Source organism: Rhinolophus ferrumequinum, chromosome 23 (assembly GCF_004115265.2).
Source record: "Rhinolophus ferrumequinum isolate MPI-CBG mRhiFer1 chromosome 23, mRhiFer1_v1.p, whole genome shotgun sequence".
Classification (NCBI taxonomy): domain Eukaryota; kingdom Metazoa; phylum Chordata; class Mammalia; order Chiroptera; family Rhinolophidae; genus Rhinolophus; species Rhinolophus ferrumequinum.
The window spans coordinates 20,847,231-20,869,887 of record NC_046306.1 but is presented as its reverse complement, the minus strand read 5'-3'; the positions used below and the strand labels follow the sequence as shown (position 1 = coordinate 20,869,887).

General features: G+C 42.8%; 1 protein-coding gene and 1 long non-coding RNA gene across 2 annotated transcripts in view; one reads left to right on the top strand and one right to left on the bottom strand.

The window, feature by feature from the left end:
- The window catches only part of AHCY (adenosylhomocysteinase), a 16,510-nt gene extending 14,511 nt beyond the window's left edge, over positions 1 to 1,999 (bottom strand). Inside the window, exon 1 of the mRNA XM_033095356.1 lies at positions 1,884 to 1,999. Coding sequence (XP_032951247.1) covers positions 1,884 to 1,911 — 28 coding nt within the window. The 5' untranslated portion in view covers positions 1,912 to 1,999. The remainder of the gene's footprint in view (positions 1 to 1,883) is intronic.
- Positions 1,992 to 22,657, top strand: LOC117016195 (uncharacterized). Its single transcript, XR_004421842.1, has 3 exons — positions 1,992 to 2,450; positions 14,520 to 14,596; positions 22,503 to 22,657. It is a non-coding gene; the product is annotated as an uncharacterized LOC117016195 (long non-coding RNA).

The following is a 22,657-nucleotide window of genomic DNA, read 5'->3' as shown; positions in this document are numbered from 1 at the left end:
TCTGCACTAATGTGACCTTGACTTAGCCATTCTGGGCTTCAATTTCATCACTCACAAAATTAGGGTTTCCAGGTGGGAATTCCCACCCATTCTCTGGAATGTTTTTCGCTTTCCCCGTCCCGAATCCCGAGAAAAGTTGGTTGGGAAATCGGGAAAATCAGCTCCTTGAACCCAGGTGGTTGGTAGTATCGACCATCACTTTGTGGAAACAATTCATCATGGAGAACAGAAAACAGTTTATATCTCCAGATTCAGGAATGGGAAAGCAAAAAAAATTCCTGAGAATGGGCGGGAATTCCCGCCTGAAAACCCTACATAAAATGGAGACAACAGTCTACGCTGGCCACCACTTCATAAGCTACTATTATTGATAAACTACTACAGTTGACCCTTGAACAACATGGGGGTTGGGGCAATGAACCTCGCGCTGTCAAAAATCTGCATATAACTTTTGACTCCCCAAAACTTCAGTCATCCCTCAGTATCCGTGAGGATTGGTTCCAGGACCCCCACCCCTGCGGATACCAAAATCCACGGATGCTCAAGTTCCTCATATAAAATGGCATAGACAATGCATACAGTCAGCCCTCTGCATTGGGATTCAACCAACCACGGATGGAAAATACCATGGACCATGGATGTGAAACTTGGGAACACGAAGGGCCGACTGCATTTATTGAAAAAAAGCCACAAAAAATTACCCGCACAATTCAAATCCTTGTTGTTCTAAGGCCAACTGTATTTCCACAGAATCTCTCTGCAAGTCACTTCCTATTAGAGCCTCAGCTTCTTCCTCTGTATAGTATAATGGGATAGAGTCTACCTCTGAAGATTAGTCTGTAAATACATGCAAATCACCAGGTACACAAGTGCTCCATAAATGTTGATGCCTTTCTCCAGATTTAATGGTGTCTTGAATTTACTTTAAAAGCAGCTAGACAGACTGAACAGATTTTTGCTGAAAGTTCATTAAGGTTATTCCAAGTGTTCATTTATATACAGTAGTGAAAAGGTACGCTCAGAGGCCTACAGGATCTGGGTTCATATCCTGCTCCACTGCCTCCCAACTGTAAGATGGGGGCAAGTTACGCTCACTTCTTGTGTCTCAGCATACTCATGGTAAAAGGAGAAATAGTCCCTACCCTAAAAAGCCGTGAGAATAAAATGAATTAATCTAGAATAAAAGTTGAAGATGGTGTTCATCCCACAGTAAATGCCCAATAAACGTAAACTATATGTCAGCTTCAACTCATAAGACATCAGGAGGGATTTTTCTTAACCACTCCAAAATTTTTTCGATATTCTCTGCACTACTGTCCCTGTTGGCCACCCAGGCAGGTGAGGTTGGCCAGAGGTTGAGAAACGAGCCCAAAGTCCCTTGTGGAGTGTACTAGTGCCAGACTCGGGCTCTCTCTCCAGGCCTCTCCTCACACACACCCTTCGGGGGCTTCAGTGCCCTAGGCTTCCCCGTAGGAGGCCCAGGAAGGGATGGGCACTTCCTGGGACCACCCAGTGGCCAAGGGACCAGTCCAGGTCCTGGAGGGAGGATCCGGACCCCATTGTGTAGGTCCCTGCAGGTGTCAGCGGTCCCAGGCCGCGGACAGGTACGCACTCCCTCCCTAGCCCAGAGAGCTCAGCGCAGAGCACGCTGCTGCAGCGGGCCTTGCGGGGCACGCCGGGATTCGTAGTCCGCGGCAGCCTCCGACAACCCGCTCACCGGGAGCAAGAACTCCAATTTCCATGCGGCCTCGCGCGGCCAGTATCGCGCCAAGCCAGCGATTCAAGGGGTCCTGAGCGCCCCGCGTCTGCCCCGCGTCCGCCGCCTGGACAGGGTCCCTGCGGACGAGGAGCCGATGCGGCCTGCTGCACGTCCTGGGACTCACCGACTTTATAGGGCAGTTTGTCCGACATGCTGGCGGCGCTTCCGCACGGAGTGATGGACACGAACGAAGGGGGCTGGGCCTCGGACTGGGGACAGGAACCGGACGGGCAGCACCGGGAAGGGATCTGCGAGTGGCGCCGGCGCCTTTAAATATCTTGCTCTAGCTTGCATATTCATGAGTCTCGCTGGGGCTGAGCCGTCTGGGCGGGGCCCAACGCACAAGGGCGGGACCAGAGCGAACTTCGATCCCTGCTGAAAAAATGCCGGGTTTCATCGGGTTTGGTTCTTGTACCCCTAGCACGGGTTCTGCAAGGGAGCTCGGAGAGAAGCCCGAGAGCGAACGCGAGGCTGTTCTATCTTTCATTCGTTCAGCCAGTGAATCTGATGTTAAAACCGAGTGGAACTGAAATGCCAACTAGTTCACTTCCCTGAGCCTCAATTTCCTCATCTGTAAAATGGGCCAAATGGTATCTACTACACAGGTTATAAATAAAATTGCAATATGTGAGGTACCTAGTACATCCCAGATGTTCCACTCTCCTCCACCTAACCACTATCCTGAGTTTCGGTAAGTCTGTATGCATTTTTATACTTTAACTGCATATGTATAAATCCTTAAACGCTTCGTAGAATTCTTTATGTTTGAAACCTTTATATAAATGGTACCATACTGTACTGGCTGAATCCAACAGATGTGCCTCAGCCTAAATCCTGACCTACCAATGTGCCCTTGGCTTCCACTTTCCTAACTCGGCTTCCACTTTCCTAACTCTCCTCCCACCGTTCACAGGGTTCCTTCGCAAGCCTTAGCAATTTCCTCCTCTTCCTCTAGCATCAAGGCTTGATGCTCCATTCTTACTCTGCTCCACCTTCCTGGGCCCACACTTGGGGCAGTTATGATCACATATATCCAGGTGATCCAAGTGTTCATGGAATAAAACAGGGCCTTACCCCAGGAGCCGCCTCTCTCCCTTCTCAATCACATGCCCCTTCTCTCCACCCCTGTAGTTACCACTGCAGTGAACTTTGCCTTGATCATTCCTTTGCTTTACCAGTGTGACCATCGTTAAACAATACGTTGTTTAGTTTTGACTGTTTTTTGCCTTCTTGTAAATGAAATCATACTGTATATATTCTTCTACAACTTGCTTTTCTCTTTCAGCTTTGCTTTTGAGAGTCATTTGTGTAGATGCTATAGCTGTGGCTCATTTTCCTTTTTTGTAGAATCCACTTATTAATTCTATTATTGATGGACTTTGGGTTGTTTCAGTTTTTGCTACTACAAAGAATACTGCTCTGACATTCTTGTGTGCATGTATCTATCTCTCTCTCTCTCTCTCTCTCTCTCTCTCTCTCTCTCTATCGGAGTCGAATTGCTTGAATAGATAGTCGTATTCTCATGTCCAACTTAATTAGGTAATATGGAACTGTTTTTCAAAGTGGTTGCATCATCCGTATTCTCACCAATAGTGATAAAAATTCTTGTTCTGTGACCAACACTTCCTATTATCAAATTTTTATTTATTTTTTGTGAATCTGGCAGATCTGAAATGATACCTCATTGTGGTTTTAATTTGCAATTCTTTGACTGCTAATGAGGTTGAGCACTGTATTCATGTTATAACTTATCTGGGATTCTTTCTTTCTCTGTAAAATTCCATTCATGTCTTTACCATTTAAAAATAGGTGGTTTGTTTTTTCTTTTCAATTAATAGGAATTCTTTACACATTCTGGATACTAGTCCTTTGCTAATAATATGTGTTGCAAATATCTTCTCCAGGTTTGTGGTTTGTCTTCTCTTTCTATGTTGTTTTTTGATAAATAGAAATTCTTAGTTTTAATGTAGTCAAATTTATCAGTCTTTTCCCTTAGAATGGGAGTTTTGTCTTGTTTTAGAAAGCCAATATATCCCAGGGTCATAAAGAATTTCTCCTATATCGTCATCCCAAAATTTTATAATTAAAATATGTATGTAGTGTGAGGTAGGAATTCGATTTCATTTTTTTCCCCATTGTGGATAAGCAGATGTCCCAGCACCACTGATTGAATAGTGCATCCTTCCCCCAGTGACCTATAGTGCCATCTCTGTCATAGATTGTGTCCATAAATATACGGGTTGTTTTTGTGCTCTTTATTTTGATGCATTGGTCTATGCTAACCCTACACTGTTGAAATTACTAAAGCTTTATAACATATCTTGGTATCTGGTAGAGGAAGTCCTCTTGCCTTGTTCTTCTTCAAGAATTTCTTGGCTATCTTAGACGTCTATATAATTTTGGAGTCACCTTATCAAGTTCTAAGGGGGAGAAAGCTTTTTGGAAATGTTACTGAAATTATATTAATCTATAAGTTATTTGGGGGAGAATCAACATCTTTATGTCACTGAGTATTCCAACCATTAATATGGTATATACTGATAGATACATTTTTAAAATATATATTATATATATTTCCCCATTTATTTAGAATTTTTTAATGTCTTTCAGTGAAGTTCTATATTTTTCTCCATAAAGGTCCTGAATATATTTTGCTAGATTTATTCCTAGGTGGTTTTTATGTTATTTTAAGTTTATCTTTTGAATTTTAATTTTTAGATGTTTGTGGCAGATGTATAGAAAATAATTGCTTTTCAGTGGATTGATTTTCTATTTAGCAGCCCTGATGAACTATTACTTGCTTATACATTTTTTGTATTAACTATATACACAATCATATCATCTGTAAGTAATAACAATTTTGTTTGTTATTTTCAAATTCTGACACTGTTTTTTTTTTCCTTCCTTCTTTCCTTCCTACCTTCCTTCCTTCTTTCTTTCCTGCCTGCCTTCCTTGCCTTCTTGCCTTACTGCACTGGCTAGACTTCTAATACAATGGTAAGTGGAAAAGGTGGACATGGACACCCTATCTTATTCTACTGCCTCCTGTGTCCTCCATCTCATTGACTGGCTGCTGGCTGGCACCTCCCTCCACCCAGTAATTACCCATTTTATCATCAATAGAGCTCTTCAATCCATCCCCTCCTCTCTGCCCCATGACCAATAACCTGATTTCATACTTTGTCATCTCCCACTTGTGTCAGTGCACCAACATCCTCACTGGTCTCCAAGCATCCAGCCTAGAGGACCCTTGTTCAAAAAGCAGGGAGATAGAGATGGGGGTGGGGGTAGGGGGGAGAAGTGCCATTAAAGGTACTAAAATATAAAACTTTTCCTTTTCTTCCTCAGTCTCTCTTGCTTTGTCATCTTTCTTTTTTCCAATTTGCTATTTAATGTCACTCTATGTACAGAAAAAGTTTTAAATTTAAATTTTATCATTTGTCTTTATAGCGTACCATGCCAGTCTTAAAAGTAAATATAAGAGCATTTAATTCACATGCAGAATCACCATGATTAACACAATTTGTATTTTATAGCTTGTATATGCATTTGCATTTTGTTCTAACCAGAAAGAGGACATGCTGCACAAAACCAACTTCATTTCACTTTTTGATATCTGTACATTTTATCAACACTCTACCTTCAGCTTACTGATGAATAAAGGACGGAAAGGAAAAAGAACTGTGGATTTCCCTTTCCTTCTACATAATAATTTTCAGCAATTGTGTTTAGCTAGTCCAGATTAAATAACATGAGAAAGAAACGTGATAGGGTCCTTTGGTTGGAAAGCATGGCCTCTTGGAGCTGTTAGCACCCGTGCTTATGTACTAGATTTAACAAACCTGCCTTGTACTGGCTTTGAGTCCTGCTGAACTCCCACACATCGTGCATCCACTGGAATTCTATGTCTACAGAACTTCACAACCGCCATACATGTGCACACGTACTCTGTCTGTACCATTCATTGGAGGGAAAAAAGGGGGAAGTGTTTATCCATCAGCCTCTTACTCTCCCCCACCTCCAAGTTTCTCCCCACTGGTCATCAACTCCCAGAGCTTCCAGGAGATGCATACAAATGCCCTGAGCCAGAAGCCCTGTGAGGGAAGCTGAAGGCAGGCCTCTACTCATTAGCAGTCAATTCCTATTTTTCCCTCCCTCCAGCCCCTGGCAACCACTAATTTATGTACTTTCTGTTTCTATTGATTTACCTATGTTAGGCCTTTCATATAAATGGAATCATACAATATGTGGGCTTTTCATTTTTAGTTGAGGTATGGTTTGTATGCAGTGATATGAACAGAACTTAAGTATTATCTAGATGAATTTTGACAAATGCATACACCCATATAATCTTATACCCCAGCAAGACAAGAGAACTTGTATAAGGGTAATTTTTTTAAAGTGCACATTGAGTGGATGTATCACGCAACTATCATGGAATAATAGGGTTTTCTTATTTTTTTCACTCAGAACTACAGCGAGTTGTTCATTCATGAGAGTTTCCCATATTTTGGATCATTTTCCTGAGGAAAAAAATTCCTAGAATTTGGAGTAATTTAATCAAAGGATATAAGAATTTTTAAGACTCCTCCTGATTTTGCTGCCATATTGTTTTCTAAAAGTCACCTGCATTTTCTGAGTTTATGTTACTGCATATTTATAGTATTTGTATTATCATTGTTTTGGGTTTTGGTGGGTTTTTTTTGCTAATTTAGGAAATGAAAATGATACATAATTTAACTGTACATTTCTTTATCATTATAACAAAACGTTTTCTGCTCCAGAACAAACCTAGTGAGAACATCCCACTGAAAGTTTATGGCAATCCATTTGATTCTGCACAGTACAGTGTGAGATACTTTATTTTCCAGTTTGTTTCTTCAGCGGCAATTTCCTGCCCGCCCCCACTCTCTTCCCCACCCGCAGATGTCACACTTCTCTGGTGGAGGTAATTTCCATCTATCCCATTGCCTCTCAAGTCTCTTACCTCATCTTTGACACTCCTGCTATGAACCTTGGGGAGGCATATTACCTCTCTGAGCCTCATTTTTCTTGACTGTAAAATGGGAATCATAATAATAATATCAACTTAGAGGGTTAGTGCTGATCAAAAAATATTTTAGGGGCAGCCGGTTAGTTCAGTCAGTAAGAGCGCTGTGCTCTTAACACGGTTGCCAGTTCCATCCCCACATGAGCCACTAGTTGTGAGCTATGCCCTCCACAACTAGATGGAAACAACTACTTGACTTGGAGCTGATGGGTCCTGGAAAAACACACTTAAATAAAAGTTTAAAATATATATATATATATATTTTTACCTGAACACAGTGCTATTCAGGTTACAAAGCACTGTCAAGTCCATTTTCTCACTTGAAAAATGAATAACTTTTTCTGTTAAACAGATACATTATATGAAATGTAGAAAACATAAAAGTATTTTTAAAAACCTATAACTAATTGAGAAATCATTACTGTTATCATTTTGGCAAATTTCCTTCTGGTCTCTTTAATTACATCCACGTGTTTTATATATTTGAGAGCATACTGCATAGAGACTTTCTTTGACGTCTTTTTTTTCCACCTAACATGAGCTAGCTTCACAATGCTCTTAATTTGTGTAGGGTTGTATGTAAAGTCCTTTATAAAGGGTAACTCATTTAATCCTCATTAAGGAGGTTTTCTTCGTATTGCAAATGAGGAAATGGCACAGAGAGATTCAGTAACTCGCCCACAGTTAACTAGTAAAGGAGCTAGAATTTGAACCCAGGTAGTCAGATTCCAGAATCTGCTCTTAACTCCTACTTTATGCAGTTTCTCTCACTACAGAATATTCTGGCCAATGAATATATCACAATCTATATAACCAAGCCCCTATTGTTTCTTTTTCACTATTGTAAATAACACATTAACGTGCCCCCTCTGATGCATTATGGCTTCAGATAAATTTGAAGAAATAGAATTGCTTGCTTAGGGAATATCAATATCTATCAAAAGTTTGGATCCAATTTGCCAAATTAATTTCCCTCCAGAAATTTGGTTCCTATTCTCAATACTCTCCGAAATTGGGTACAATTGTATATTTCAAATATTTCCTAATTTATTGGGTGAAATAAATTGCCATAGACTCTACAACAATAAGCATTAGCATTTTCTAATTAAACTTTTTAATTTGAGGTAATTGTCATTTCACATGCAATTGTAAGAAATAATAGAGAGATCCCATGGTCCCTTTGCCCAGTTTCCTCAGTGGTGACATCTTATAAAACTATGTACAATATCACAACCAGGATACTGATCGTGATGCAGTTAAGATACAGAACATTTCCATCACCACAAGAATCCCTCATGTCATCCTTTTTTAGCTACACCCACTTCTCTTCTGTTCCTACTGCCTCTGAACCCTTAACCACCAATCTGGTCCATTTGTAGAATTTTGTCATTTCAAAACTCTTATGTAAATGCAATTATACACTATGTAATCTACTGGGATTGGCTTTTTCCACTCATCATAATTCCCTGAAGATTCATCTAGATTGCTGCATTTATCTATAATTCATTTTTATTGCTGAGTAGTATTCTTTGGTATAGATGCATTACTTCATTTAACCAGTCACCCATTAAAATGCATATGAGTTGTTCCCATTTTTTGACTATTACAAATAAAGCTACTATGAATATTCATGTATAGGTTTTTATGTGAACGTAAGTTTATTTTTCAGGGATAAATGCCCAGATGTGCAATTGCTGGGTCATATGGTAATTGCATGTTTAGTTTTATAAGTTTTATAAACTGGCAAACTGTTTTCCAGAAGGGCTGTACCATTTTGCATGACCGCCAGCAATGTATAAGTGATTCAGTTTCTCCTAATCCCTACCAGCATTTGGTGTTGTCACTATTTTTTATTTTAGCCATTCTGATAAGTGTATAATAGTATCTCGTGGTTTTAATTTGCATTTCCCTGATTAATGATGTTGAACATTTTTTTTTCATATGTATATTTGCTATTTGTATATCCTCTTTGGTGAAATACCTTTCATATCTTTTGTCTATTTTCTAATTGGATTTTTTTTTAACTCTTGAGTTTTTAGAGTTCTTTATAAATTCTAGATACTAATACTAATCTTGTGTCAGATATGTGATTTGCAAATATTTTCCCCTGTTCTGTAGCTTGTCTTTTTATCCTCTTAACAGTCTTTTGCAAAGCAAAAGCTTTAATTTTGATGCAGTTCAATTTATTGATTTTTCCTTTTATGGATCATGCTTTTGTTGTTACCGGTAAGTATAACAACTCTTGGCCAAGCCATAGATCCCAAAGATTCTCTCCTATGATGTTTTCTAAAAGTTTTATACTTTTACATTTAATTAAATACGTGATCCATTTTGAGTTAATTTTGGTATAAGTTGTGCAGTGTAGTTTGAGGTTATTTTTCTTTGTTCTGTTTTTGCACCATTGTAAAAAATCAACTGGACACATTTATTTCTGATTTTTTTTGTTTTTGTTTTTGTTTTTCTGAGTTCTCCATTCTATTCCATTGATCTGTGTGTCTGTCCCTCTGCCCATACTAGAGTCTTCATTACTGTAGCTGTATAATTAGCCTTGATATCAGGTAAACTGATACCTCCCATTTTACTCTTTTTCAAAATTATTTTAGCTATTCCAGTTCTTTTGTCTTTTCGTGTAAATTTTAGAACAATCTTGTCTATATCTACAAAAAAATTTTGCAGTTTTGATAGGAATTGTATTAAACTGTATATTCATTTGAGGACAATTGACATTTTTACTATGTTGATTCTTCCTATCCATGGACCTGGTATGTTTCTCCATTTATTTAGATCATCATTGATTTCCTTCATCAGCATCTTATAGTTTTCAGCATACAACTCCTGTACATGTATTAGATTTACACCTAAGTATTTCTTCCTTTTTCTTCTCCCAAACCCCTTTCCCGTCCACCTCCTCCTTCTGAATGGTATTGCATTTTAAATTTTGGTGTCCATCTGTTCTTCACTAATATGTAGAAGTACAATTGATTTTTATGTTTCTTTTATATCCTGCTGATACAAGATTATCTTTGCTGAACTCACATATTATAGAAATTTTGTTTTGTTTTGTTTGTATATTCTATGGAATTTTCTATATAACCAATCACGTCACCTACAAATAGGGACAGTTTTATTTTTCCTTTATGATCTGTATGCCTTTTATTTCCTTTTCTTGCCTTATTGTGCTGACTAGAACTTCCAACACTATGTTGCATAAGAATGGTGAGAGCAGACATCCTTGCCTTGTTCCTGATTTGGGGCAGAAAACATTCAGTCTTTCACCATTAAGTATGTTAACCATAGTATTTTTTTTGTAGATGCTCTTTGTTGAGAAAGTTTCCTTCTGTTCCTATTCTTCCTATGTCTTTTAAAAATCATGAACAGGACTGGCCGGCTAGCTCAGTTGGTTAGAGCGTGGTGCTCGTAACAACAAGGTTGCCTGTTCGATTCCCACATGGGCCACTGTGAGCTGTGCCATCCACAACTAGATTAAAGCAACTGCTTGACTTGGAGCTGGTGGGTCCTGGAAAAACACGCTTAAATAAATAAAAGTTTAAAAAAAAAATCATGAACAGATGTTGAATTTTGTCTTGTGGTTTTTCTGATATCTGTTGATATCATGAGGTTTTTCTTCTTTAGACTATGAATAGGGTGGATTACATTGATTGGTTTTTAAATATTAAACCAGGTTTGCATCCTTCAACTATACCCCACTTGATCATGGTGTGCAATTTTTTTATTATTGCTGAATTTTATTTACTAATACTTTGTTAAGGATTTTTGCATCTATATTCATCAGCGATATTGGGCTGTAGTTTTTTCTTTGTACTGTCTTTGTCTGATTTTGCTATCTGGATAAACAGCTTTGTAAAATGAATTGCAAAGTGTTCCCTCCTACTTTCTGAAAGAGATTGTGTAGAGTTGGTGTTAATTCTTTAACAGCTTAGTAGAATTCTCCAATGAAATTATCTGGGCCTGAAAATTTCTTTCTTGAGAGTTTTAAAATTATGAATTCAATGTCTTTAATAGTTATAGGGCTATTCAAATTATTTCACATTGAATGGGTTGTGGTAGTTTGTAATTTTTGAGGAGTGGACCATCTTGTTTAAGTTGTCAAGTTTATGTGTGTAGAGTTATTTGTGGTATTCCTTATGCTCTTGGTGTCTATATGTGGCCTGTAGTGATATCCCTGTTTCATTGCTTGTATTTGGTAATTTGTGTCTTTTCTCTTTTTTTCTTTGTCAGTCTTCCTAGAGGTTTGTCAATTTTATTAATCTTTTCAAAGAACTGGGTCTTGGTTTCAATGAATTTGTTGTTTTTCTGTTTCAAATTATTGATTTCTGCTCATTATTTCCTTCCTTCTGCTTGTTTTGGATTTATTTTGCTCTGCTTTTTCTGTATTCTTGAGGTGGGAGCTAAGATTACTGATTTGAGACTTTCAATATTTTCTAATATATGCATTTAGTGCTACAAATGTTATACTTTTATTTTCATTCAGTTCAATGTTTGGGGGTTTTTTTTGTGTGGGTTTTTTTTTCCCCCTGAGACTTCCTTTTTGACTAAAGGACTATTTAGATGTTTGTTGTTTAGTTTCCAAGTGTTTGGGTATTTTCCTGTTATCTTTCTATTGTTGATTTCTAAGTTTGATTCCACTGTGGTCAAAGAACACACTCTGTATGATTGCAGTTACTTTAAATTTGTTAAGATTTTGTTAAGACCCAGGACATGGTCAACCATGGTATATATTCTTTGGGTACTTGAAACATGTGTATTCTGTTGTTGTGTGAAGTGTTCTATATGTATCAACTTTGGTTGATGATGTTGAGTTCTTCTGTATTCTTGTTGATTTTCTGTCTAGTTCTATCAATTGTCGAGAGATGTATTGAAGTCTCCAACTGTACTTAGGAATTTGTCTATTTCTTCTTTTCAGTTCTATCAGTTTTACTTCTTATATTTTGCAGCTCCGTTGTTTTGTGCATATTACATTTAGGATTGCTTAATCTTCTTGGTGGATTGACCCTTTTATCATTGCATAATGGAACAGAAACAATAAAAAAATTGGGACGTGGAAGGGCTTCCTTAGTAGTGCCAGGTGGGGTGGAGTCCAGGCTCCCCATGTGGTTGGCTGGCAGGGTAGGGAAGGTGTAATCATTTTCTTTTTAAGTTTACTATTAGACTGATAAAAATTAAAATGTGTGATAACTGTTGGTGAGGCTATGATGAAGCAGGCCCCCTCATACTTTGCATTAGGGATTATGCAGGTGTCTAACGTTTATGGGCAACGCTCTGATAATGGCTAATAAGAATACAAACTCATACCATTTGACCAAGCAGTTCCACTTCTAGGAATTTATCCCAATGGTGTAAGCACATGTGACCGAAATGACGGTTAAGAACACAAAATTGGAAACAGTCTAAATGTCCTTCAGTAGGATAGTTGTTACATAAATAATGGTACATTCCACCTGCTGGAATACTGAGGCAGCTACTTTTTAAAAAAAGAGATGTTTAGGGGGTGGTTGGTTAGCTCAGTTGGTTAGAGTATTGCCGGTCCGATCCCTGCATGGGCCACTGTGAGCTGTGCCCTCCTTTAAAAAAAATTAAAACGTAAAATAAAATAAATAATAAAAAAAGAGATGTTTATCTATCAATATGGAACAATCGATTATCAAGATAAAATGTCAAGTGAAGAAAAAAGAAAGCAAAATGCAGAGCTGTATGTCTAGTATGTTATTATTGTGTAAAAGAAAAAGAAAACACAAATATTTGCCTATATATGCAAAAAATAAAAGCAGGCTGGATACACAAGCAACTGCTAACAGCACTTCCTCAGGGTACTTGGGGTACCCCCCACCCTACTCCGCTGACAAATAATTGTTAGGCTGGCCTTTTCCAAGCCCAAGCGCCTGTGGGACTTGGGACTCTGGCCTGTGGGACTCTGGGGTGGCCCTGTGGGGCCCCTGAAACAATAGGCAGAGACAGGCCAAGCCTGTGTCTGCACTGCCTGCCCTTTGAACCTGCCCTTTCAATGTTTGCTTTTACAGACATTTAGGTCCCCAGTGTGGAGGGGAAGATAGGGGTGGAGAAGGAAGGAGCCCATTCATTGGCTGAGGAGCCCTGTAGACTAGCCCTGCTCCAGCGTCCACTGCTCAGACTCTGGATTAATCGGGAGGCTGTGCGATGCGGGAATGGGTTCCGCATGCTGAGGACGCTTGTTGATGGGGATGTGACAGAATAATGCAGTTCTGGGGAGACATCGCCCCACCACTCCATCCCTATCAAGGTCTCTCTCTAACTCCTTCCATGCCCCTCCCTCAGGCCCCCTTGGATTTGTAAACTGTTCCTTGGGTCTGCCTCGATGTCACTGCTGGGCAGCGGAATACAGAGGTAGGGGAAGTTCTTAGAGAATTTGGAACAGCCCCCCCCCCCCCCCCCGCAACCTCCTCATCCTAGATTGCTCCGTCATGGGTGGTGAGGGCCCCACGAGAGTCCCAGGAGCTGGCTGCACCCATCCACCAGCATGCTTTTCCCCTTGGAGTACTCCTCCGGACTCATAGACTATAAGAGAATGTTCCTCACTAGCTGAGTGCCTGCCCTCTCTGAGCCTCAGTCTTTCTACCTGCAAAATGGGGGTTGTGCAATTACATAGCTTATGTCAAAATTGTCTGATTATGTGTCTAATTGTTCCACTATTTCCAGGAAGGTCAGGAACGTGTCTGGTTTTGTCCACTGCCGTATTCCCAATGTTCTGCTCAGTGCCTGGCATACAGAAGGCACGTGATATTTATGGAATGAATTCATGCTCCCAGATGTCTGCCCAGGAGCCCACGTTGTGGTGTCTCTTGACTTCAGCCTCCAGACCTGGCTGTCCTTGGGGTAGGGGTCAGGAGCTCCCCTAATACAAGTCACTGGCTGATCCTGGAGCCTTTTCCAAGGGAGCCAGATGTCCTCTTAGGTCAATTCCCACTCGAGTCAGGGCTTCCACGATGCTTTTATTCTAACAGTTTCTGAGAGCCTAGTCCAGGTACCCTAGGATTTCAAAGTCGGGGATGGGATGCTGCCACTCCCTTTCATTTCTCAGATGATCCTTTCCTTTGTGGAGAAATAGACATTACCTAAAGAAGCCAAGAGAAGAATGCGAAATGAACATGGGATGATCTGAGAACTTGCAACAGGGGTGCCTGGCCCAGTCTGGCGGAGGGTCAGGGAAAACGTCCTGAAGCGAGATCTGAGGGTGGAGGAGTGAAGCAGACAAAGAGGGAGGAGGCAGCTCATGCTGTGAAGCTGTAAGAGTCCCCTCCCTAGCCCACTGCCCCTCTGCAGGGCCGTGTTTGCTGGGCGTCCTGACAGCACACACCTCTACAGTGAGCCTCTCTCCAGCAAGAGCCAACTTTTACCCCATACAGCCAGGAGAGGGCACCCTGCTGCTAGCTTTGGCTTCAGCCTGCAGCAGTAGTGATATATAAACCTCCCAGCTTCCCTGGGAGACAGGAGAAATGCAGCGTATTGTTCCCTCCCATAGAAGAAACTAAGGCTCAAAGAATTTCAATGGACATGGCTACTCAGTAGTTTTTTAATGTGTTTCGAGGGCCTTTAGTCCATGGAAGCATCTGCTCTGGGTGTTGATAGTGACATAATGCTATTAGTAGACATTTATTGAGTACTTCCTATGCTCTACCCTGTAAAGTAGATGTTACAACTATACCCATTTTACAGATGAAAAAAGGCACACAGTGGTTAATTGGCCCAAAGTTAGGAAGCACCGATGATTTCTGACTCGAGAACTTCTTCTGGTAAGTACTGTGCTGCTCTGCTTTCCCATCATGCTCTCTCCCCTGTACCCTACCACCACACATTCATTTGAGAATGCTAGATGCAAAGACAGAAGAAGGAACAAGACAAATACCCTGCTCCCTGTCTCCATCTTAATGAACATGTGTTTGTTCATACATGAATACAGGCATACAGACCCTCAGACGCGTGCGTATTCATTCACATATACAGTGTACACTTTCCCCACCATCACAAATGTACACATACACATATATCCACACTCACCCATGTACACACATATTCACACACTCCCATATACTCAGTTACATGTATTCAGACACACACACACACACACACACACACACACACACACACACACTCTATTAGGTAAGGCTTGGCCCTTGATCTGTGCTTTAACTGCCAGGGCCCCAGGACCTGAGGTTCCGCCAGTGATCTGTGAGCTGATTGTGACACCTCTCCCCAACTCTTCCCTTCCGTTCATTCCACAACATTGCCTGTTGCTCACTTTGGGGCAGGCTACTGGGGAACACAGACGACTCAGACCTGGCCCCTGCCCTCCAAGAGCTTCCTCGCCATTTGGGGAAAGACTCCCTAAGGACTGCCACACAGTCATGGATGCCCGGGCTGGTCTGAGTAGAGCATCTAGAATGGAGGGAGGGGCTCCACTCCTGGACGCACCAGCCTGGGATCTGTGGGGGTTTCTCAGAGGAAGAGGTGCCAGGCAGAGAAAGCAGAAAGAGACCTGTCCTGGTGTGGGGACAACATTTGCAAAGTCATGGCAGAGTAAAAAAGTGGGGGCAAAAGTAGCAGCCAACATCACGGACTGTTTCAGACCCTCTTTGTAGGTGATCTTGTTTAACCCTCTCAACAACACTATGGGATAAAAATCATTATTAACTCAATTTTATAGACAAGGAAACTGAGGGTCAGGAAGACCAGTTGGTAAGTTGCAGAGTGAGGCTCCAGGGTGTAGGCGCATGGCCCCCAGACCTCTGCTGCTTTGGCTGTGGTCACTTCTGCTTCCTACACATGTACGCCCTTCCTCTCTCTCCCTCTGGCACCCAAGGGGATGCTGAGAAATGCACCAAAGTAGTGTCACCTTCCCTATTTCCTCCAAAACTCATCTGAGTACCTTGGAGCCTCCTTTACCCAACATGCTGTTCTGCCCAGGTAGTGTTTCCTTAGGGACCACACAGTTCTATTTTGTTTTCGACAGATAGTTTTGTAAAATGTGTTATACGTGCTCCTAAATTCTCCACAGAGGACTGAAAGCTCAGAAGGACATAAACTCCTCCAGGGAAGCCAGCAAACGTTAGGCCTCTCTGCATGCCAGCGTCTAGCTCTAGGCCAGACCCAGGGCAGCTACCTGGTTCCGGTTTGCAGACTGGAATGGATGACACGTGGGTTTGAGCAGAGGTTAGAACATGGTAGTCCTTAGGATGTTTGTCCTTTAGCTGATATTTTCTGATGTTCTGAATTAGTTGCCAATTTTTTTGTTTGTTTGTTTGTTTTAGATTTTTTTTTTAATTGGGGAACAGTGTGTACTTCCAGGACTTTTTTCCAAGTCAAGTTGTTGTCCTTTCAATCTTAGTTGTGTAGGGTGGCATTTAGCTTCAAGTTGTTGTCTTTTCAGTCTTAGTTGTGGAGGGCGCAGCTCAGCTCCAGGTTCAGTTGCCATTGCTAGTTGCAGGGGCGCAGCCCACCATGCCTTGTGGGAGTCGAACCGGCAACCTGTGGTTGAGAGCCCACTGGTCCATGTGGGAATCGAACTGGCAGCCTTCGGAGTTAGGAGCACTGAGCTCCAACCGCCTGAGCCACCGGGCTGGCCCATTAGTTGCCAATTTTTAAAAACGGGAGGACTTCACATGGAAATCCATATCTCCAGCTTCTTGAAAACTTATCAGGTCTGGCCACTGTGCCTACATTGTCATGTAGCGATGGATGAGTGAGCTACCCTCTTTAGATGGCGTATAAGCTCTCCAGGCCAGCATATATTCCCTACCCCACAGCCCACTTCAGTTTTCTGCCAGCCTGATCTCTGACTTCAGGTTTTCTCAATGGTACAGGATCATCCCAACTGACATTGGTTGTCATTCTCATTTGCTTGACCACTGAATTGTTTTTCCCTATGCTAGATGTCCCCACATTGCAGGACTTCCTGAATTCACCTGTTGGTTATAATCTACCTATCGTCTAGTTGCCAATATGGATCCTAAAATGCAAGCATTAATAATAACCCCTTAAACTTAAGCTTCCGGGATGGATCCTCATAGCTCCCTATGAGGTGGGCAGGGCTGGGACCATTACACATTTTACAGAAGACGACACTGAGGGCTGAGCACTTGGCTGAAGGATCACAGAGTCAGCAGTGGATGAGAGCCTGGGGCTTGATCTCTTGGTTGGAGAGTGGCAAGGTTCTAGAAGAGCATGAGGGATGGATGAGGTGTCATTGTGATCCTTTTTGAACAATACATTCTGTCACACCAACTAAGGGGGTAACCTGTGGAGTCAGATGCTTGGCTTAGTATCCCAGCTCTACCACTGATGGCTCTGAGTCTCAGTTTTTCTCATCTATAAAATGGGGCTGATAGTAACACTTACTTCATGTGATTGTTGTGAGGATTGAACAAGATAAGGACCCAAAGTGCAGAGTACCTGGCACATGGCTGGTGCTCAGTGGGTATCACTGTTGTTGGGACAGATCACGCTAAGCTCTGACTGGTGTGGTTCACCACAACAGGCTTACCTGTTTGTATGTGTGTCAGGAAGCCTAGAGGTGTGTTCAAAGATGTGTGTGCAGATGGATCCACACGCACGTGCCCACAGGAGCTGAATGAGTGTGTATGTCAGTATGAGTGGGTGTGTAGGTAGGAAATTGGGTGGAGGTCTGGCTGTGTACACGAGAGCATGTGCGGGACTATGGATGTGTGTGAGTGTGTGAGTCAGGAATACGAATGCCTAAGACCAAGTGTGAGTGTGTGTCCACAGAGGTGCACGATTAGTACTGGGCGTGGGTAGATTGAGCCATGAAGGTGTACGAGAGTGTGGGATATAGCCAAGCGTGTGTGTTAGTTTGTGTGTATGTGTGTGCATGAGTGTGTGTATTTTCCAGAAGGTGCCTGTCCATGCTTGATGCTTGAAAAAAATGAGAAAACGTAGAAACAAAGAACCCTTTCAGACCTTCCCAGGGATGTTTGAATCAAATGAACCCCTCGGGACTCTGACCAGCTGGAAAGACGAGGCGAGCCAGGTGGAGGGGCATGGAGAAAGACTTTTCTGAGATTAGTAATCACGCTTGGGCTGGGCGCCAAGGATCCTATTAGAGCCAACTGCTTCCCACACACAGTTGCCTCTTCAGCTTGATGACAGCTTAGCATCTGTGCCCTCCTCCTCCTCCTTATTCCCATTGCAATTAGTAGATAATTTGTTCATTCATTCAAATATTTATTGAGTACCTACTATGGGCCAGGCACTATGCTAGAGGCCAGGGATACAGCAGTGAAATATAGCCTCCACCTTGGAGGAGCTAATGTCCTAGTGGGGGACATTATACACATAAACACACATATCAGGAACAAATATAACGTCAGGTGGTAACGAGTGCCACGAAGAGAAATAAAAGGATGGGGTTGACGGGAGACGGGAGTTACTCTAGAGAGGACGTCAGAGAGGCTTCTCTGAGGGCAGAGAACATAGAATGTCTGGGGAAAACGTCTGCGGCGGAGGGAACAGCAAGCATGAAGACCTTTAGGTGAGAGTGTACCTGGCACATTCCAGGAATGACAAAGAGACCTTGAGGCTGCAGTGAAATGAAGTGGGGGCAAAAAGGAGGAAATGGGACCAGAAAGCCACCAGGAGTTGGAGGAGCATGAGCTTTTGCAGGCTTTGTTTCCTTTCCCTTCTCCACTACCCTTCTGAGCTCGTTTCCTGGGGCTGCTATAACAAATTACCGTGGACTGATGGTGGGAAACAACAGAAATGTAGTCTCTCACAGTTACGGAGACCAGAAGTCCAAAATCAAGGTGTCAACAGGGCCACACTCCCTCTCAAGGCTCTAGGGGAGAATCCTTCTTGCCTCTTCCAGCTCTTGGTGGCTCCAGGAGTTTACGGGTTTGTGGCTGCATCACTTTAATCTCTGCCTCTGTCTTCACATGGTCTTCTCCCTCTTTCCTCTTTTTGTCTCTTCTGAGGATACTGGTAATTGTGTTTTTAGGGCCCACCCAGATAAACTCATCTCAAGTTCCTTAATTGCGTCAAGACCTTTTTCCCATTAAGGTCACAATCACAGGTTCTGGAGTTAGGACATGGATGTATCTTTTGGGGGCCACCATTCCACACACTACACTTCATTTTTTCAGGATCTAAGGCAGAACCAAATGGGGCTTCTCTGGGTTTCAGTTTCTACCTTTGTAAAAAGGACAATAAAAAAGTCTCCTAGAGTTGTCAAGAGGGAAAGATGAAATCATGAATGTAAATTGCTTTCTCTAGTGCCCCTCATATAAGGGGTGCTCAATTTTGAATTGTTGTTATTTCAGGGCTGTCCCTATGATATTAGTCACTGTATCAAGTTTCTTGAGCTTCTTTTGAGTACAGAGCCTCTACTAGGCACCATGGGAGTGAAAAGGAAGGGGCAGGCCCAGCATCAGATCCCCCTCCTGTGGCTGCTGTGGTTGGCAAAGGGTACCTGCCACCCTCACCCTTGGTGACAGTTAATTTTATGTGTGACCTTGACAGGGCCACGAGGTACCCAGATTAAACTTTATTTCCGGGTGTGTCTGTGAGTGTGTTTCTGGGTGAGATTAGCATTTGAATCAGTGGACTCTGTAAAGCAGGTTGTCCTCCCCCTGTGCGTGTGCGTGGGCCTCATTCAATCCACTGAGGGCCTGAATAGAACAAAAGGCAGAGAAAGGGAGGATTCATTCTCTTCCCGACTGCTTGCTAGAGCTGGACATTGATCTTCTCCTGCCCTTGGCCTAAATGACACCACCAGTTTTTCTGGGTCTCCAGCTTGCAGGTGACAGATGCTGGGACTTCTTCGTCTCCGTAGTCACGTGAGCCAGTTCCTCAAAATAAGTGTCTCTCTCTTTTTCTCTCTCTCAACAAAGATGAATCTCAGATAACACGTTGCGTGAAAGAAGCCAAACATAAAAGAGCACATGCTGTGTAATTCCACTTGCATGAAGTTCGAAAACAGGCAAAACAAATTTATATGTATAGAAAGCAGAATAGCAGTTACTTTGGCTGGGAGGCTGGGGACTCTCGACTCGGAAGGGGCATGAAGGAGCCTTCGAGTGGTCTGGAAATAAGGCGGGTAGAGGTTACATGGGTTTAACAAATGTAAAAATGCATGAAGCTGGACACATAGGGCAAGTACATATGTTATATCTCGACCGAAACATTAATAAGTCTGTCAGTGCCAAGTATTGATGAGGATGAGGAGCGCCAGGACTTGTCATGCTTTGTTGACAGGGGAGGAGTAAATGTGTAAAATCACTTTGGGGAGCCATGAGGCCACAACTCGCAAAGTTGAAGTTGTGCATGCCCTTTGACTCCCTGATTCCATTCCCAAGTCTATACATGAGAGAAACTCACATATGTGCACAAGAAGACGTTTACAACACTATTCATTGCATCACTGTTTGTAAATGCAAAATATTAGAAGCAACCCAAAGGTCCATCAACAGGATAATAAGATGTGGTGTACTCATGTAATGTAACCATACGTTGTGGGGACAGAGTCCCAGAGGGCAGTTTCCAGGCTCGGCCTGGCGTGGGGAGGTGCTGGCTCTGGTAGTGAATGACCATCAACTGTGATTGGTTGGCCATCGGCTGTAACCGGTTAGCCAATTGGCTACTGATGTAACTGCGGGGCTGCATTGATTGGTTGGTTGGTTGGCAGGCAGAGAAGTGAATGGTGGACTGCGGATCCGGTGGCTACTACTGCCTGCGTCTCACCTGGCCGCCAGAGAGAATATAGTGGTATGACTCCCGATCTATGGCTCCGTGGGTGTTCCTTTTTGGCCTAGCCATATCCTGCGTTCTTATGTGGGGAACAGGACCAGAGGCCCCGCAGACCGCCCTGCAGGCTGCCCCGCAGGACATACGTACCAGGAGGGTTAGAGAGGAGAGGTAAGAGAATTATAGGTAGTAGATCTAGGAGGGCCTCCGAGATCAATTCCATGTTCTATTTTAGACACAATGAAACTGAGCCCCAGAGAGGTTGACTGATTTGCCTAAAGTCACACAGCAAATTAATGGACAAATCGGGTTAGGCCTAGCCTTTCTCCCAATCCAGGACTCATCTCTACGGATAGAAAAGGACATTAATTTTAATCCCTGCTTAGGAAGCTTCCTTGGGAGATACTGGCACAAACATGGGGAGGTAAGTGTAGCCATGTTTTGGGTGTCCTGTGATCAGCTCAGGGCCTGGTTGCCCCGTCACAAATCTCATGGCACCTTTACCAACTCTCTGAGACCCTCAGCAGATGTTGCCAGCAAAGGGACAGAGTGAAGACATTGGCACCAGGCTTTTCCACTAAGACTTTCAGCCCATTGGGATCTAAGCTCAATGCCTGCCTCCGCCCCACCCTCGCCCTGCCTCTAGCCACTCCCACGCTTAATCAGACCATCACCCCTTGCTGCTCCAGGTTTCCTGATCCCAGCCTCTCCCACATCGGTGGGATAGTTCCTCTGTGGTCTCTGAACCTCTTTTCTCATATACTTCTTGAACGTCTGAGAGTGTTTCCTTCATTCAGGGCCTCTGTACGAGAGTAAATGCGGGGCCCTGACTCGAGGGTGACTTCACTTAGAGGAAAGGAGCTTTGTAAAATTTGTCCCGGGAGATACCCTAATCTTCACAAAGGCTTTTCTGGTGGTCTCATATCCCCTCCTGAGCCCTTGGAAGCAGAGGCCCCTAGTTTCCTGACAACCCCGTGCATCCCAGAACCTTCTCCAGTCCCCAGTGCTCCTTGCATATTGTTGCTTATAGTGGGTGTTGATCATCCCTTTTGGACATCTAGCAACTGAACTCCTTTGCTATATTTGGGGAGAATCCCCTATGAGACAGAGCCCTCCTTCAATACTAGAAACTACAAATGCCACCTTTGCTGCTAGGGTAACGTCATGTGACCTAGGCTCCACTGATCAGACACTCATAGGTCCACAAAGACTCTATGTGGGGGCAGCCATGTCTGGACTGTTGGTGACACCAGTGTTCTGTTCATAGGGCTACTTCTGGCCTGTGCTACGGGGCACTAATCTTGACTAGGTAACCTCCAAGCCTGGTCCTTTATACATCCAGGAGATTCTGTATTATCCATTATCTTTTCATAAATAATTTTTCAGCTAAATTAGCCATAATTCTTTTTGTGGTTGCTCTTAACCCAAACTATCCTGATTGATACACTCTTCCTTTTCACATCAAAACCTCAGCTCTTTTGGGGTTCATGCTATTCAATTACATTCCCCTCTATCCTGCTTTGCTGTCTACCAATCTCCCCTTCATTCACTGAGGATTTTGCTCCCTGCCCCACACTCTCCCTCTCCCTCCTAAGTCCTGCCATCTCCCTGGGCAACTTCATTTTATATGAGGTTAACCCATCTTACACCTTGACAGCCTGATTCCTCATCCTCCTGATTGTCCATGGCCTTCACCTCCACTTCATATCAGCCACCTATTCCAATGGCCACATCCTAGACCTAGTCAGCCTGCTCATACTAGTAAGAATGTTGATTGCAAATACCATAAACCCCAACTAAAATGGGCTTAACAATAGAGGGATGCTATTATCTCATGTAACAAGAACCTAGCGATAGGGTGGCTCCAGGGCACATTAATTCAGTGGCAGCCCTGTGGCTTCATCAAGGACCTAAGTTCGTCCTTTCTCTCCATTCTGCTGTCCTCAGGTATTGGCTATCGTCAGACTGGCTCCCCATGCTCACAAGATGGCGACCACAGGCCCAAATATCACATCCTTATGACAATGTTCAGGGGCAGAAGAAAAGGACCTTCTCTTCCTTCTGTCCCTTTTTAGGATGAAAGGAAAACTTTGCTAGGTGTG